Source organism: Hemiscyllium ocellatum, chromosome 9, assembly GCF_020745735.1.
Source record: "Hemiscyllium ocellatum isolate sHemOce1 chromosome 9, sHemOce1.pat.X.cur, whole genome shotgun sequence".
NCBI lineage: Eukaryota > Metazoa > Chordata > Chondrichthyes > Orectolobiformes > Hemiscylliidae > Hemiscyllium > Hemiscyllium ocellatum.
Genome location: NC_083409.1, coordinates 39998392 through 40015372, shown reverse-complemented (window position 1 = coordinate 40015372; position 16981 = coordinate 39998392). Strand labels below are relative to the sequence as shown.

General features: G+C 41.6%; 1 protein-coding gene across 3 annotated transcripts in view; it reads right to left on the bottom strand.

Moving 5' to 3' along the window:
- Positions 1 to 1574: 1574 nt before the first annotated feature.
- The window catches only part of nos1apa (nitric oxide synthase 1 (neuronal) adaptor protein a), a 368693-nt gene continuing 353286 nt past the window's right edge, over positions 1575 to 16981 (bottom strand). For all 3 annotated transcript variants that reach the window (XM_060830167.1, XM_060830168.1, XM_060830169.1), the window contains 2 exons: positions 11744 to 12077; positions 1575 to 4212 (listed from right to left, as the gene is read on the bottom strand). In XM_060830167.1, coding sequence (XP_060686150.1) covers positions 3657 to 4212; positions 11744 to 12077 — 890 coding nt within the window. In that variant the 3' untranslated portion in view covers positions 1575 to 3656. The remainder of the gene's footprint in view (positions 4213 to 11743; positions 12078 to 16981) is intronic.

Genomic DNA, 16981 nt, shown 5'->3' with positions numbered 1-16981 from the left:
GCGCAGCAGGTCAGGCAGCATAAAAGGAACAGGAAATTCGACGTTTCGGGCATAAGCCCTTCATCAGGAATGAGGAAAGTGTGTCCAGCAGGCTAAGATAAAAGGTAGGGAGGAGGGACTTGGGGTAGGGGCGATGGAGATGCGATAGGTGGAAGGAGGTTAAGGTGAGGGTGATAGGCTGGAGTGGGGTGGGGGCGGAGAGGTCAGGAAGAAGATTGCAGGTTAGGAGGGCGGTGCTGAGTTCGAGGGAATTGACTGAGACAAGGTGGGGGTAGGGGAAATGAGGAAACTGGAGAAATCTGAGTTCATCCCTTGTGGTTGGAGGGTTCCCAGGCGGAAGATGAGGCGCTCTTCCTCCAACTGTCGTGTTGTTATGTTCTGGCGATGGAGGAGTCCAAGGACCTGCATGTCCTTGGTGGATTGGGAGGGGGAGTTAAAGTGTTGAGCCACGGGGTGGTTGGGTTGGTTGGTCCGGGTGTCCCAGAGGTGTTCTCTGAAGCGTTCCGCAAGTAGGCGGCCTGTCTCCCCAATATAGAGGAGGCCACATCGGGTGCAGCGGATGCAATAGATGATGTGCGTGGAGGTGCAGGTGAATTTGTGGCAGACATGGAAGGATCCCTTGGGGCCTTGGAGAGAAGTAAGGGAGGAGGTGTGGGCGCAAGTTTTGCATTTCTTGTGGTTCCAGGGGAAGGTGCCGGGAGTGGAGGTTGGGTTGGTGTGGGGTGTGGACCTGATGAGGGAGTAACGGAGGGAGTGGTCTTTTCGGAATGCTGATAGGGGAGGGGAGGGAAATATATCTCTGGTGGTGGGGTCCGTTTGGAGGTGGAGGAAATGACGGCAGATGATACGTTGTATACGGAGGTTGGTGGGGTGGTAGGTGAGAACCAGTGGGGTTCTGTCCTGGTGGCGGTTGGAGGGGCGGGGCTCAAGGGCGGAAGAGCGGAAAGTGGAGGAGATGCGGTGGAGAGCATCGTCGATCACGTCTGGGGGGAATCTGCGGTCCTTGAAGAAGGAGGCCATCTGGGCTGTACGGTATTGGAACTGGTCCTCCTGGGAGCAGATGCGGCGGAGACGAAGGAATTGGGAATATGGGATGGCGTTTTTACAGGGGGCAGGGCGGGAGGAGGTGTAGTCTAGGTAGCTGTGGGAGTCAGTCGGTTTATAGTAGATGTCTGTGTTGATTCGGTTGCCCGAGATAGAAATGGAAAGGTCTAGGAAGGGGAGGGAGGAGTCTGAGACAGTCCAGGTGAATTTGAGGTCGGGGTGGAAGGTGTTGGTAAAGTGGATGAACTGTTCAACCTCCTCGTGGGAGCACGAGGCGGCGCCGATACAGTCATCGATATAGCAGCGGAAAAGGTGGGGTTGGTGCCAGTGTAGTTGCGGAAGATGGACTATTCCACATAAGTTGCGGAAGATGGACTGTTCCACACAAGTTGCGGAAGATGGACTGTTACACATAGTTGCGGAAGATGGACTGCACTTTTAAAGGCTCCTCAGAACTTGTGACACTCCTCCTGAAAGCAATAAACATCACAGCAACACCGTTCATTTCTTATCAAAATTCTTGCCAACAGTTCCAAATGAATCAATTTTTTAATGTAATCTAAAACGTCTTAGTACAGCATAAAACGTTTACTCAATTAAAAGAAATTTAATGAATGATTTTTCCATACTCTCTTCCACAGGTGCAGTCTGTCTAGTTACACAATATAAATGCATATGGCAGTGAATTACAAAGAACGTGGGCTTGCAAACTCTCAGTGGCATACTAATCTGAGCAAATCAACACTGGAATGAAAAACATATATAAAAACATTACACAAAAAGAGGAACTGCAAACACCTACATTAAAATTTGAAAGGAAACCACAAAACATTGTGAATTCATTTTTAAGGATTTCAGTATATAAAATAACACATACAAATGCTAAAGATTTGAAGTATTAACATTTGCATTTGAATAAAGCAATATTTATGAAAATGCAATCAAAGTTTGAGATCATTTCTACAAATATCAGTAGATTATACTTTTTCAGAAGTCTGACATGGGTTGGCAGATAACTGTACCAAGGCTAATCCCCTAACCTCCCACCATTTCTACTTTAAGCTGTGAATAATGAATATAAATGACATTAAAACAAGAACAAAATCTTTCCCTCGCAGAGCAATAGTCTATGCAGTGTGGGTTTTAACATTTAACCATAAGCGCGGATGTGCTGAAACTCACAATGAATACATAATTGCCTTTTCATCCCTGTCGTCTTAATTAGCAAATACAAAGTGGGCTATGATGTGGAGGTTGGAAGAGGTACAGGCATGGTGATGGAGAGGAATTGCCTTATTCTGTTACTCAAAATGTAGCAAAATTTCAGTAAGAAGTAATTAAAATAAACAGTAAAAGTAAAATTTGTCTTCACTGAAATACCTTTGGAAATAATCCCTTTCTAGACTGGAAATCTGGACAGCAGCACAATCTAAGCTAGTCTGAGGGTGCAATCAATTAGAAGGGGGAGCAGCTATCTGATGTACAGACAATTGGCAAGTAAGAAAATCGTGATGTCTTTAAATAATCCACTTCCTAAAACAGGATAAGCTTCTTCAAACAGATTATTAAGGCAATATCTAGACTGATTAATAAAATTATGCACTTTATAAAGATTCATTCGATTTAGTCAGTGATGCAGTAATATTAAACTAAAATAAATTCTTTCTTCCCTAAAAAACTACAGTACTTTTCTTTTAAAATTACAATTCACTGTATATTCCTTGCATACAGTTTCCCTTGTTTATATTTTAAGATTCCAGTACTTTGTTTTTGCAAATATTCTGCATAGGACTCCCAAAAGAGTGTTATTTTCACTTCATTTTGCAGTCAGTTTGTAAAAACCATTTGTACGAAAGAATAGTTCATGAGGTGTTAACAAAACAAGATTTCACCATGGCAATGTTCCAAGCGCACATGGCTTGATTCAGGCACTTAATTTTGCTTTGCATTTGGTGAAAGGTTATTAGTCACTTTGGTGAACAGCTAGAACTGTATCTGGATTTGTTGAGTTTTGTATCATTAAACATCGATAAACCTAGGCCTTGAGATTACATTGCAAGATTGGAGGTATGAATGGTTGATGAGTTGGTCCAAACTTGGTCTCTCTGCTATTTTAGCAGAGGGTTTAACTTGTTTAAAATAAATAGGTTAATTGCATTGTTAAATATAGGACAGAAGTAGTCACAACAAATGCAAAAACCATTTGTGCTCAAGTGTAAGTTCAAGGCCCAGTTCCATAAACTCCCTGCATTCTACTCTAGCCATCTCACAAGGTTTCAAGTATATATTGGACAATTTACTTTCTGAAAGGGGCATCACTGATTGGTGGCTGTCCTATGATGAAGAGTAAAGTTAGCTTATCAGACCATTTATACTTCCAACTCAAAGTCGGACTGCTGTCCAGTAAAGGAGGCCCATACCATTAATTGTATGCCCTTCATTTATGACACCAAACTCCATGGGGCAGAAATGAACTTCAGAAGGACAAAGGTGCAAAACTGCAGAATAGGCTAAAAGCACATGACAATGAGTTTTCTCCCTTTTGAAACCGCTCAATGGCAAGGCATTCTGCAGTTCCAGTTTTAATCAGTGAACCAAGATCCCAGAGTTACCTAGTCAAATGACAACAAATCTGGATGGGGCTCCTCATTTTCAACACTTGAGCATCGTTGTCGTGGCACTCCAGAGTCTTCAGAGTCATTCCCTAAAAGGTCATCTTCACTAATGCTGATTCGCAAGCAAACCTTGTCTGGATGTGGGGAAGACACCATGCGCTTCTCATGACCAGCTGGTTTGAGTTTAACATCCACAGGCTCTTTGTTTAGAAGGTCAGGAACAGAAAGGGCAGGTTTATCCGCTACACTTTCCAGTGTGCTGCAAAGCTCACTCTCCAATTTGGCCTCGGCAGTGTGTTCAGAAGTTAAGTTCTCCATGTTGATCATCAGCGCAGTTTTGACACAGTCAGCCGTACTTTCAGCTATCCCAGTCTTTCGCAGTGCTGTTTCTACAGAGCTTATTGTGGCTGCATCCGAACCCTCAGTGCTGTTGTTAACCACCGGCACCGATGATATCATCATGTCCTGAGTAGTCTTCAAAGCTCGAGGTGTCCTCTTTTTAACCGTTGGTGGTGGCGGCTCTAACCGAGGGAAGGTGTCCGAAACGTCTTGTCTGCAGTTAAAGAAACAGTACTGAGGTTAGTGTCTGAAACCTTTCTAAAATGTGCGTCAGGCAGGATATAAGACAATCGGACACCTAAGCAGATTCAGTTTCTCTTCTCTACTCACCAAAATCCCTCATTAACGAGATTGCTCATACTTTCTCTAACCCTTTCAAACTAACTAAAGTAACTAACTGTAATCTGGGAGGACAGTGACAAGGGATGGGCAGGTGAAGGTCAATGCAGAAAAGTGAGAGGTGATGCACCTTGGTAGAAAGACCATGGAGAATACAAACCGCAAGGTATTAGACTAAACGCTGTGCAGGAACAGGAAACACTGACTGTATATGTGCATGATTCATTAAGGGTGGCAGGATTGGTTGAGGGAGCATTTTATAAAGCATACAGTGTCCTCAATTTTATTCATAGAAACAGAGTATAAGAATGAGGAGGCTATGCTGAACTTGTAAAAGACACTCGTTAGACCTAAGCTGAAGAGTTGTGTCTAGTTCTGGGTGCCATACTTAGAATGGATGTGAATGCATTGGAGAGAGTGTACAGAAGAGTTTTAAGAGAGAATGGTTCCGAAATGAGAAAATTCAGCTATGAAGACAGATTGGAGAAGTCAGGATTGTCGTCCTGGGAGAGGTGAAAGCCAGGAGGAGATTCAATCAAAGTTTTCAAAGTCATGAGGGGTCAGAATAGATTAGATAGAAAAAAAAACTGTTCTAACTTGTAAAGCTTGGCGAAAGCACAGATTTAAAGCAATTTGCAAGAGAAGCAAATGTAATGTGAGAAATAACTTTTTGATGCAGCGAGTAGTGACAGACATTTTTAATCATCCTATTCAAACATGTTATAACACACCTCTGCAGCAGGTTAGAACTGAGTCCAGGCTGCTGACCCTGAGGTGGGAACACGGTCACTGTGCCACAAGACCCCCAGTGCGTAGTCATTGTCTGGAATGCACTGCCCAGAAGTGTGGTGCAGATAGGTTCAACTGGGGCATTCAAGAGGACATCAAATGATTATTTGAATAAAAACAAGGTGAAGGGTGATGGGGAAAAGGCAGGAGATTGGCAAAAAGTCAAAATGTGCATTTTGAGAGTGATGCAGGCGTGGCGGGCTGAATGGTCACATTCTGAGTCTGAATTATGATTTTGTGAAAGCAACTGACAGAAAAAAAAAAGATTCAGGCTAGCAAATGGGGGCTAGAAAGACAAGGTGCTGCAACTCAAGCTCACTTCGAGTTCCAGTGGAACACTATGGCAGCCGAGAGCAGAAACAGGAGAGTGACATGGAAACCCAGTGAATGCTCAGGGTCACACCTGTGAACTGAATGCAGGAGATCCGCAAAGTGGTTGCCCAGGGCATGTTCCGTCTTCCCAAAGTCGAGAATTCCATGTTGCAAAAATGTGATCACAATATGGCCTCCTCTATGTTGTGGAGGAGCCGGTGTTGGAGTGGGGTGGACAAAGTTACAAAATCACACAACATCAGGTTATAGCCCAACAGGTTTATTTTGAAACACTAATTTTTGGAGCACTGTTCCTTCATCAGGGAGTTGTGGAGAAGGACCAAAGACACAGAATTTATAGCAAAAGATTAAAGTGTCATGCAACTGTAATGATACATTGAACAAACCTTAATAGCAAGCTCGGTTTGTTCAATATATCATTTCAGTTGCAAGACACTGTAATCTTCTGCTATAAATTCTGTATCTTTAGGTCCTGCTCCACAGCTACCTGATGAAGGACAGCTCTTCAAAAGCTAGTGCTTCCAAATAAACCTGTTGGATTATAAGCTGGTTGTGTCTGATTTTTAACTTTGTCCTCTATATTGGGAAAGACACAACGGAGACTGGGCGATGGCTTTACAGAACACCTCCGCTCAGTTCGCATCAGTGACCCCCTGGGCTTCCAACTGCTTGTCACAGAAACATAAGTACATTGTTTAACAAACAGTTCTGGGTTTATCACCAGTTCCACATTGATGCCATTTGGTGTCACTGGGGAGCACTAGAGATTTACCTTGAAATGTATTGTTTTGGCATCTACAGCTTCTGCCAATCCTTCCACGGCCTGGGAAATGTTCCAATTCATCACACGTATTGGTTGAAATTCCAAGAATCAGTATTTTAAGTCATGTACCATCAGAGGAATACATTTGGATTATTAATATTCAATCAGTTTGCAATGTTATGGTGTGGTTGCTGCAGTTTATCGTCTTCCTTTACACCACTCCTTCCTTCAGTGACTTGTTCTTGAACGCTGCTGCTAGGCCCCAACTCAATGAAGGAAGAAAAACACCCTCCAGGCTCAGTGCCTTTGCTCCTGCTGGTTGTTTGCACATTCCAGCTGCAGCACTCTGTAGTTTATTTCCTATCTCAGGCACTGCTATTGTTTCAGTAAAACTGCAGCTTCGATATTCAAAGCTGAACTTCCTTGTTGCACCATTTTAAATAAAGTTTTGGTGATGCAAATGCTCCTGAATTACAAAATTTGAATGCAGAGGCTGGATCAATGGAGAGAAATGACTGCAAGAAGGAGAAGTAATTATTCATGATAAAGTTATAGTCCAGGTTATAGTCCAATAGGTTTAATTGGAAGCACACTAGCTTTTGGAGTGACGCTCCTTCATCAGGTGATAGTGGAGGGCTCAATCCTAACACAGGATTTATAGCAAAAATTTGCAGTGTGATGTAACTGAAATTTTCCATTGAAAAATTGATTGTCTGTTAAGCCTTCCATCTGTTAGAATACAGTGATAGTTTCACTTCTTTCATGTGTAAATCACAAAACCTTTTCTTAAAAGTTGCATTCTCGGGTTAGCTGTTAACAATGGTGATAGCTAGACAATATGTTGAAGGTGTTAGCCCCCTGTGTTCTCTGTCTATGACCTAATGTTTAGATTGATTCTAATCTAAAAAGTGAGATAACAGAGTTTTACATAAATTCATGCAGTTTTTGAGCTCAGAGTTCTACATGAATGTATGCAGTTTTTGAGCAAAGTGCAATGTAACTCTACAAGTACAAATTCACCGCACAAAATATCTGTGTGCATGTGGGTCTTTGTCTGTGTGTGTGTGCGTCTGTCTGGGATGGGGGTTGTGAGTGTGAGAAAGTGCATGTGTGAGTGTGTGTGTAGTGAGTGCAGAGTGTCCTTAAGTCTGTGTGGGGGTGCATGTGTGAGTGTGGGAGTGTGTGTGTGTATAAGGGTGTGTGTGGGTGTCTGTGTGCGCATCTGTGTGTACCTGTGTCTGTGTGTATGTGAGAGTGTGCGTGTGTAGGAATATCTGTGTGTATGTATAGTGCAATGGTGATCACCTGTAATGTGGCAAGAACCCAAGGTCCCGGTTGAGGCCCTCCCGATAGGTACCGACCTTAGCTATCAGCCTCTGCAGAGCAGCCTGCAGAGTAAGTAGTCACTTGTCCAAATGTCTCTTTCCATGGCTGGTGTCAAATTTTACATAAATTCATTTGTGTACTGCATCCAGGTTAAAAGCAAATTATGATTGCAGGTAGCTGCTCAAACCTACATAACACTGATCACTGCACTTTTGGATTTATTGTGTGTGAGACATGCGTTGCCCTGTTGATGTGAAAGGTGCTACATGGGTGGTATGTATAGCAATGTTGCTTTCAGCGGAGCGCAATAGAATAGAAGTCAGTGCAATGCTGAAGTCACAATGATATGAGCTCAGGAGGTGGCTCTGTAAAATGAGTATAATTGCTGTGTATTTGACCATGAAATCCAGATGGAGGTACATTTACCAATCCCCCCAGCTCAGTGTATAACATTCAGTAAGAAATACCATGACTTCAGTGGCCATGCTTAACAGTTAAGATCCAAGTTAAACATACTGCCCTGGACTTGATGGATCAAATACCACCCTATTGTGGTGAAATGATTCTATTTATTGACTTTCTATCTGAGATGACAAATAAGTTGCAAATTATATAAGAAACACTTGGTGATCGTGATACAGAACTTTAAATGCACCTTCTCTTGTGTATCTGCATAAGATGCAATTTAGCACAATATTTCAGTAGAATACAATGAAGAATTATTTGCATTTAGATAGCATATTTCATGACCTCAGGGGATCCCAAAGCACTTTATAGTTAATAACATACTTTGGAAGTGTAGCCAATGCATAAACAGAAGAAACAATGCTCGGTTGCAATGGATGAGGAACGAATCTGTCTGTCTGTAGGAGCAGGTGTCTCAGGAACAGTACAGTATTCAGTGTGCTCAGGCAGGTTAATGCCATTTGATTGCATTACCCAGACCTTTGACAGACACATTAGGCTGTCACATCTTCCTCTCCAACTGAACCCGAGACTGAGTGGAAAGGGAACTGTGAACAGAGTGATGAGTACATTCAATCAGTGATTTATGACCAGGCATTGACTTAATCCATAAATCTGCCTTTGATGTGACTGATTGTAAAAGAAAAACTGATCTCAGTGCTCTTGCAGAACCAAAGCGTGCCACAGAAAAGCCCAACATAGGCGCCAGAGCAGTGGGATGAGCAACGCTACTATGCCATTCTGGAACTGTGACAAACATAAGAAGTACTTTAATACAAACATGCTCAATCATTATATGAGCCTTTTTGTTTGGTTCCGAGAAAAATGACTTAATAGTGTTATTTAATACCTCTACTACTAATTTACTAGGAGAGTCATGTTGTAAATTCTTATTGCATTTATGTAAATGCTCAGAGGAATGTAGGTTTGTAAAATGTGAGTATTATGAATACTTATTATTCCTTTATTTGCTGCACTGTGACACAAACAGCAAAGGAGGAGTGGTGCTTGCCTTAGTTTGGTGGCCCGATGCTGCCAAAGAAAGCAGACACTTTCAGTGCAGCTCTTATTCTGTGTGACCATTGGTAACTACCTCATTGTTGTGTGTATATAAAATTTTAGGGTGACATTGCTGTGCAGTACTGAGGGAGTGCTACATGATTGAAGATTTCACATGTCCGAAGATGTGCAGGTTAGGGGAACTGGCCATACTAAATTGGTATGTTAGGTGCATTAGTCAGGAGAAATGTAGAGTAATAGGGGAATGGGTCTGGGTGGGTTACTCTTCGGAGGGTCGGTGTGGACCTGTTGGGCTTGTTTCCACACTATAAAGCAGAGGAAGTGATGGAGGCTGGTACAATTGTAACATTTGAAAGGCATCTCCATGGGTATGTGAATAGGAAGGGTTTGGAGAGATACGGGTCGGGTGCTGGCTGGTGGGTCTAGATTAGGTTAGGATATGTGGTTGGCATGGACGAGTTGGACCGAAGGATCTGTTTCCGTGCTGTACATCTCTATGACTCTATGGCTCTAAGTGATCCTGCGTCATGCAGCTGTGTTGTGCCTGAATGATTTTTATGTGTATTCTCCATTGAAGATGGGAGCCTTCTATAGGATGCAGTCATATAATATCTATAGCATTGAAAGGCCAATGTGCCCGATTCATTAACATTGGGCTGATTGATTCACAACAGGCTCCTCTCACTCCTCTTCATCTAACCTTATCAGCTCAAAGCTATGCAATTAGGATTGAGGGTTATAGGTTCACAAGAAATGAAAGACCTCCGATGATAAGGCCATAATAACACTCGGAAGAAGCTCAGTGTCTTTTCTCAAAAGATATAAAGGCTGAAAGATAACGATGACCTTAAATGAAACCTTAGAGCTCAATTAGACTACTGTATAGAATAATGAGCCTCCGTACACTAGGCATGAAGTCAATATTTATTATAAGTTGTAATCTAAATGTGTACTCTGCTGGAGTTAGGCTGTGTACAAACCTGCAGTCAATGAGAAGCGAGTTGACAGACAGCACTCAGTGTATGCCAATGGGAGCCACCTTCATGACCAATGTTACACTTGGACATTATTTTCTCTTGACATTCCTATTATAGAGGGCCATCTGTGTTTAAGCCTGGTGGACAAGATAATTGTGCTAGTATAATAATGGTACAGGCTCAATGAGATGGATAATTCTAACTTGTTTCTACTATTTGGACCAACCATTTTTCCCACTAATGATACTGTACTGCTCTCCTCTGAGGAACAGTTCCCTGGTCTGTCAATTAGGTCTAATTTTATTGCAGTACTCTGGCCATCATTTGAAGTTCCCCTTTGCTTGGCCTCAAACTCTGCTGCCTGCTTTTAAATGTATTCTGACAGCTACTGATTTATACCTCCTATGACCCGTGTGATGACTGCAAGAATGAAACCAAATTCTCAGGTCATTGGGTTGGTAGCAAGTCAATGCCTTCCCCCACATTGAGAGAATGCAGCAGCCTCATGCTCTCTCCCACTCGCCCAGCTGAAAGCTGAGGGAACAGGGCCGAGCACACAACGCCCTTAATAAGTCACTGTTCCCCGTACATGGGGAGCAATGCCAGCGATACTAAAGAGCCAGGGAACCTACAGCAAGGAACAACAAGAACATGGAAACATATGGGAACATTCCAAAATCTGCAAAAATCACTTCCACATTTTTTACTTTTGAAGGGCTGTGCCAGACATACCAATGCAACTACTTTGCTGATCTAAAAAACATATCTGACAATACTGATGCTTCAAGAGGTCCTGATTTCTTTGAGAGACAGACTGGGCACCAGGTAACAGGCAGTCTCTGACAAGGCAAACAATTTGTGAAACCTTGGGTTTCTTTTTTAAAAAGCTGTCACAATAGAAGTAGCCTGAATGGGTGGGGTAGAGCTCCCACAGAACCCGGGATTTTAGGTTCAGCTTTCAGTAGTTGCTGTTGGGGTCTCTCTGTTACAGCCACAAGATGGTGGTGATGGTAGTGGTGGTGGGTGGTGATGGTGGTGGTGGTGGGGGGGGAGTGGGTATTCTCGGCTAGCTATTGGAGTTGTATTTGATACAATTTGTGTTCTGAATTTGCCTTTTGTGAAGGGTGTATTTATGGGATATTATTATATTAGAACAGTTACTGAATAATAGTTACAGTTTCTATTGTTCTGTTACATATTCTAATAAAGTTATTCCAATTCCTCCTTTCTTTTGTCTGCTGTTGTAATTTGACTATAGTATATGAATAAATTGCATTTTGCTCAACATCGAGAGGTTTGACCAATCGAATTGCATCTGGAACACAGCACCTTACATTTACCTTTAACTTAAGGGTTAGGGTCTGGGCTACATTCTTAATATATTTTGAGGGGGGTCTGGTCTGATCCATAACAATATTATAAGGAGGATCTAGATAAACATGTGACGCAGAAGGGACCAGAAGGCAATGAGGATGGAGTTCGATGAATCAGGATGGAAGAAAGGATTGAGAGTAGCAAAAAGACTGACACAAACGAGTTGAGCCAAATGGCCTATTTCTGCACTGTGACCTTTTGTCATCTCATATAGTTTACTAAGGAAACAGTCTGTAATGACCATCACATCTTTCAGCACATCAGAATGCTTGTGCTGTGTTAGCCACATACCAGCTGAACATTCCCTTCATTGTGATCAGGATATTAATCCACACTGAGCCAGAAAAGGTTGGACTTACATTCCATTGTTGACCGCAGCTCCTTTGTCATCTTTGCCCACCACTGAAACAGCCCCCTCTGCGTTCTTGTTGACTTCGGTCACACCAAATTCCATTGTGGTGCTTTGCTCCTTTCTCCGAAGCAGGTCGTTGACCTTTGCCCCCATGGCCTTCCCCAAATTGAAGGCACTCTTAAGATGTTGGCTGTTGATGCCTCCACTGCCCGACTTCCCGCCTGATTCAGCACCTATGGCTGTCGAGGAGCCTGCAAGGACTCCTTTGGTGGAGACGGTCTTGCCATGGTGATGTTTGGGGGTGGGAGCTGTGTTAGAATTCTCAAACATGCTTTGATCGACTGCCAAAGGAAATAAAGAAAAGTCAATAGCTTAATTCTTTCACCCAGTCAAACAACAAAGATTGTTACAATGATCAATTCTTTTTAACAATTCATATTCATTGAGTAACCACATGTACATTGACCTGCAGTTTCCATCTCAGGCAAAGTCAGCAATCTATCTGCAAAGCACCCCAATATATCTACAGTACTAGTTTTTAAGCGTGTTTCATCCAACCCCGCCCCCCCCACCACACTCTCAACCAATCTTTTATTTAAAGTAAGTTGTATTTTGTTTAATGCAAAATCCACCCAGAGACTACACAATTAGGCAACCATTTTAGAACATAAGGTTTTTTAAAATTAGAACCTAAGATAAATTCTTTGGTGTGATTAAGACTGGTAAATTGTCACAGTTTGAGGAACGCTGCTGAGAATGGGTTTATCGCAAAATAATGAGCGTTCTCACTCTGTGCCTTATCTACTACCTGCGAGGAACTTAATTCTAAATTACTAAGGAAAATCAATTTTGGAGCGTACTCTTAGAGCTGTAAATTGGAACCAGCCAGGAAATCTTGCTACCCTGATTCATTTGAACTTAGGTTACAGTCAGATTTATAGGCAAGTTAGTCTTCTGGTCAGTTTCCTTTTGTATAAACACAAAAGATTCCAGGTTTGCACTGGATGCAAACTTTACTTTAAATTCTGCTGACCGTTGCATTGTTTGATCAATTGAAAAAGATCTGGACCAACCTAGCGAAAAACCCTGGTCAATAATTATCATTGATAAGAGAATGAGAAGGAAAGAGAGGCAATTAAAAAAAAGTTTACAGACAATATGTTAAGAGGAAACAGCAGAAGTATCTTACCTGGAAAAGAAGGGCTCAGACAGCAACAGAAAGTAAGGGAGAGCAATTCACAGCAAGAAAAGCATGATTAATTAGCAGTCAAAGATTCCTACACATTCAGTAATAATAATGATTCATGTTACAAAGATCTAATCACCACATACTGATATTTCACGCTATATCTAACAGAAAAATTGTGATATTTTAAGAGACACACAATCAAAAATTTGGCATATTTAATAAGCGCTCATCAGAATCAAGCAATCCAATATTTAAATTTTTGCATTTTTCAGACCTGTCCCCACAATCAAAATTTGCAATAGTTACCTGAAGTGAGATTGCAATTGCAAAAAAATTAAATGTACGGAATATTCATACAAGAATTTTAGAACAGTCATCAGCTTAATGAAAACACATATAGCTCGCATTATTATTAACATGGATCACAATGGTCCGTGACAATAAAATAATAAATGCATTCAAATTGAAATTTAGTGCCATTATATTTTCTAACCACTTTCTCATAAACTAAACAGAGGTGGAGAAAGAGATGAGGTTCTGCAAAGAATATTGGAAATTAGGCAGGAAGTTAAAAAGTAGGTCCTTGAGGGTGGCAATATATGGACTATTACCAGTGCCATGTACTAGTGACAGTAGGATTTGGATAATAGAGCAGATGAATGTGTAGGTGAGGAGCTGGTGCAGGGGGAAAGGAGTCACATTTTTGGAATATTGGGATCTCTTAGTGGGTAAAAATGACCTGCATAACAGGGGCGGGTTCCCCATGAATTGCAAGGGTACCAATTCCTTATTTCAGAAGGAAATAAATTTGCAAGGCTATGGGGATGGAGCACTCTTCCCAATGACACTGCCTCTGGACAGGAAAGGCCCAGCCCATTTGATAACAGAAGGCACATGGATACCATACTCCACTTGGGAGCAGAATTCCACTCTCACCTCCCTCCCTGAAAAATACTTCATCTCAAACTTAAAGTGAAATAACATGCCTGAATACTTTGTTTGATTTTTCATTGGGAGCAATTTCTGGATTCCTGGTGACTGGTATCACACTCTTCAATACCTTCGGTTAGAAACAACCATTAATGAATAAAACAGTTCAGCTTATTAAAAGTACCATCTGATTTACTGATATTATCCATCATTTGAAGAGACAGAGTCACAATAGAATCCTAAATAGTTTCTAGCAGCATGTCCCCAATGAGAAAAAGGCGGAATTGCCTGCCCAATGAGATGCCAATGCCCACATGCCACTTAACTCCAAAGTGAAGTTTAAGTGGAGGACGTGCTCTCGCTTTGACAGAAGCTGCTCCTTGTATTGCGAAACAGAAGGAAAACATATCAGAAGCCTCAAGTAAACTTAACAAATAATCACATCGCCCACCAGAACCAAGCCAGCTCCTTCCTTATGCTTTCAGAGTTAAGCATTATTTAAATCCAAAACTCTGGTCTGCAGCTCCCTTCCAAGCCTCTGAGTAAATTCAAAATTAGTTGAGAAGGGAAAAAGCACCACTTTGCCTTAGTTATGGTGCAGAGCTCAGCAAGGCAGCCCTGTTAGATCGCTGCCATCTTGGATTCCCCAAATTCAATCTTATTACGTCACTATGATCTCCCTCCATGTCAGATTGTGAAGTCCAGTTTGCTGATCATAATTATTTTGTGCTTTGACACTGTGCTGCTTTAGAAATTTAGCAGTTCTTTCTCACCTATCATGCCATGTCGTTAGTGCTCTGTTTGAAGGCAGGTCCTGGGCTCATTACCTGCTGATGCTTCACTCTGACCTGGACTCCTGGCAATTTTTCTTTGGTCTATCATTGCTGCCCACTCTCAGGGGTAAGCAAGAAGGAAGATACATGTCTACGACAATGGTATTGGCCTTATTCTGAATTACACACTGGGCACCGCGCCATCAAAGCCAACTACACTCTCCCCTCCTTCTTACCAAGGCCTGAAACTCAACAGAAGTTGAAAACTTTCATTATTTCAATCCTTAGAAATAAACCATTGACCTGTGCTGGAGTTAATGCCTCACTTGAGCCGTCTCCCATCCCATTTTGTTTAACTGTATCAGCACATACTTTGATTTATTTTAGCTTTACATATTTATCTAATTTCAACAAGTCTAACTGTTCATCAAACACAAAACACATCGGGGGAGAAAATACTCAGCAGGTTTGACAGCATTTGTGGACAGAGAGAAATTGAGTTAATGGTTGGAATTCAATATGGCTCTACCTCCTTTCATACTGAAGGAGAAATGAGATGGGTTTTAAACCATCTCAAGGATAGACTGAACATAAGGAGAAGGTCAGTGACAAGTTAAGGGGCCAATGCCATTCTGCTGTGCCAGCTGTGGAAGGTATTGCCATGCAGAATTGGCCTCAGAGATGCCACACACCCTGGGCACAGTCCAATGTTTCCTTAGAGAGACAGATGCCACTACTCCACTGACTCTCTCGCACTCTCTTTCAGTGAATGTCCCCCTTTCACTTTCTAATCCGACATCAACACTCCTCTTCTCTATCAGTCATCCTTGATCCCCATTATCTTGTGCACCACATTCCCATCTCTAGATCTTCATTTCTTCTCCAAATTCCTCGAACATGTTGCGTCCCAGACCCACGTCCAGTATTACTTAAACACCATGCATGAATCCCTCATGATCTGTCCACAAATCCACCAGACACAAATTCCTCACAGAAAGACGAGTTGAGACCCAACATTTAATCCCTAATTTAAGCATACTGACATTTATTTACTGTCTAGTTTACAATCAATCACTCTCATTAGTCTTCTGATTATTTCTAGTACCTATTTCCACTTCTATCTTTGCACCAGTCTGCTCCTGTCACTGTATATCTGCTGCTAAAAACTCGTTAACCCCTTCAACCTCATTCACCGCTTCATTCCACCCTTGTTAGCTCTTGAATGGACTATTCTAAAGTAATCCTAGCTGTTCACACACTTTTCCTCTTCTGGAAATGTTTGTTTATCCAAATCGCTGCTGTCCTTATCCTAACTCACATGAAGTCCTGTTCACTCATCACTGCTGCTCTCATTGACCAATAATGACTCTCTGATAGGCAACTTCGGATTAATCATTTTCCTTATTGTTTTTAAATACCTTGAGGTCTCAGGCCTCATCCCTCCATATTTCCATAATGCCATCCAGTCCCGCAGCCCTCTGCAATATCTGTGCTGCTTCAATTCTAGCCTCTTGGGCAGTCCCAATTTTACCCAATATTATTTGTTCCATTCAATTGTACCTGCAGTTTACACGACTTTGAGCTCTGAATTTCCCTCCATGAATGCTGTATTATAAATCACTTAAGAAGCTCCTTAAAACCTCTCTGACCAACCATTTGTATATCTATTTTAATATCTCCTTATTTGTCTCAGTGTCAAACATTACTCGATAACACACCTGTGAAGTGGAATGTTTTAATACATTAAGGATGGTTTTTAAATACAAGTTGCCGTCTTTATTGCTTTTGTTCAGCAATACATTTAACATATTTATGTGCCACATTTATTTCATCTCAATGTCTTTCACTGGGCATACCTACATTTCACTTGTCACCCCAATTATTCACTAGGCTCCTGGTTTCCTTATTCAATATTCCTACCATTCCGTCTATCTAAATTATGAATGTCATTACCCTTCGTGCTATTCTTCTGTGCTACCTCATTAGTTCAATGTGTATATCAACATCTCATTAGACTATGCCCCTCTTCACCATAAAGGTAAACTGGAGTCACACAGAGAGTGTAGACTGAATATATGCAATGACAGATTTTGTGTCAGCTGCAATGCATCAAAGCTATAGTTCAGTGAGTGGTCTATAATTTCTGACTCTTATAGTTCATAATGAACGATGGAACAAAACTAAAAGAGCCTGTAATAACAGCTTTTACGTTTTCATTTATAACGGTGATAAATAGAACTATGGGACAAACACAGTGTTGCAAAGATTATACTTTGATGCTGGTTAAGTCCAAACCAGAGTTCACAGTAAATTCCTAATTTAACCCTAAATATATCAAACTGAACTTCAGCTT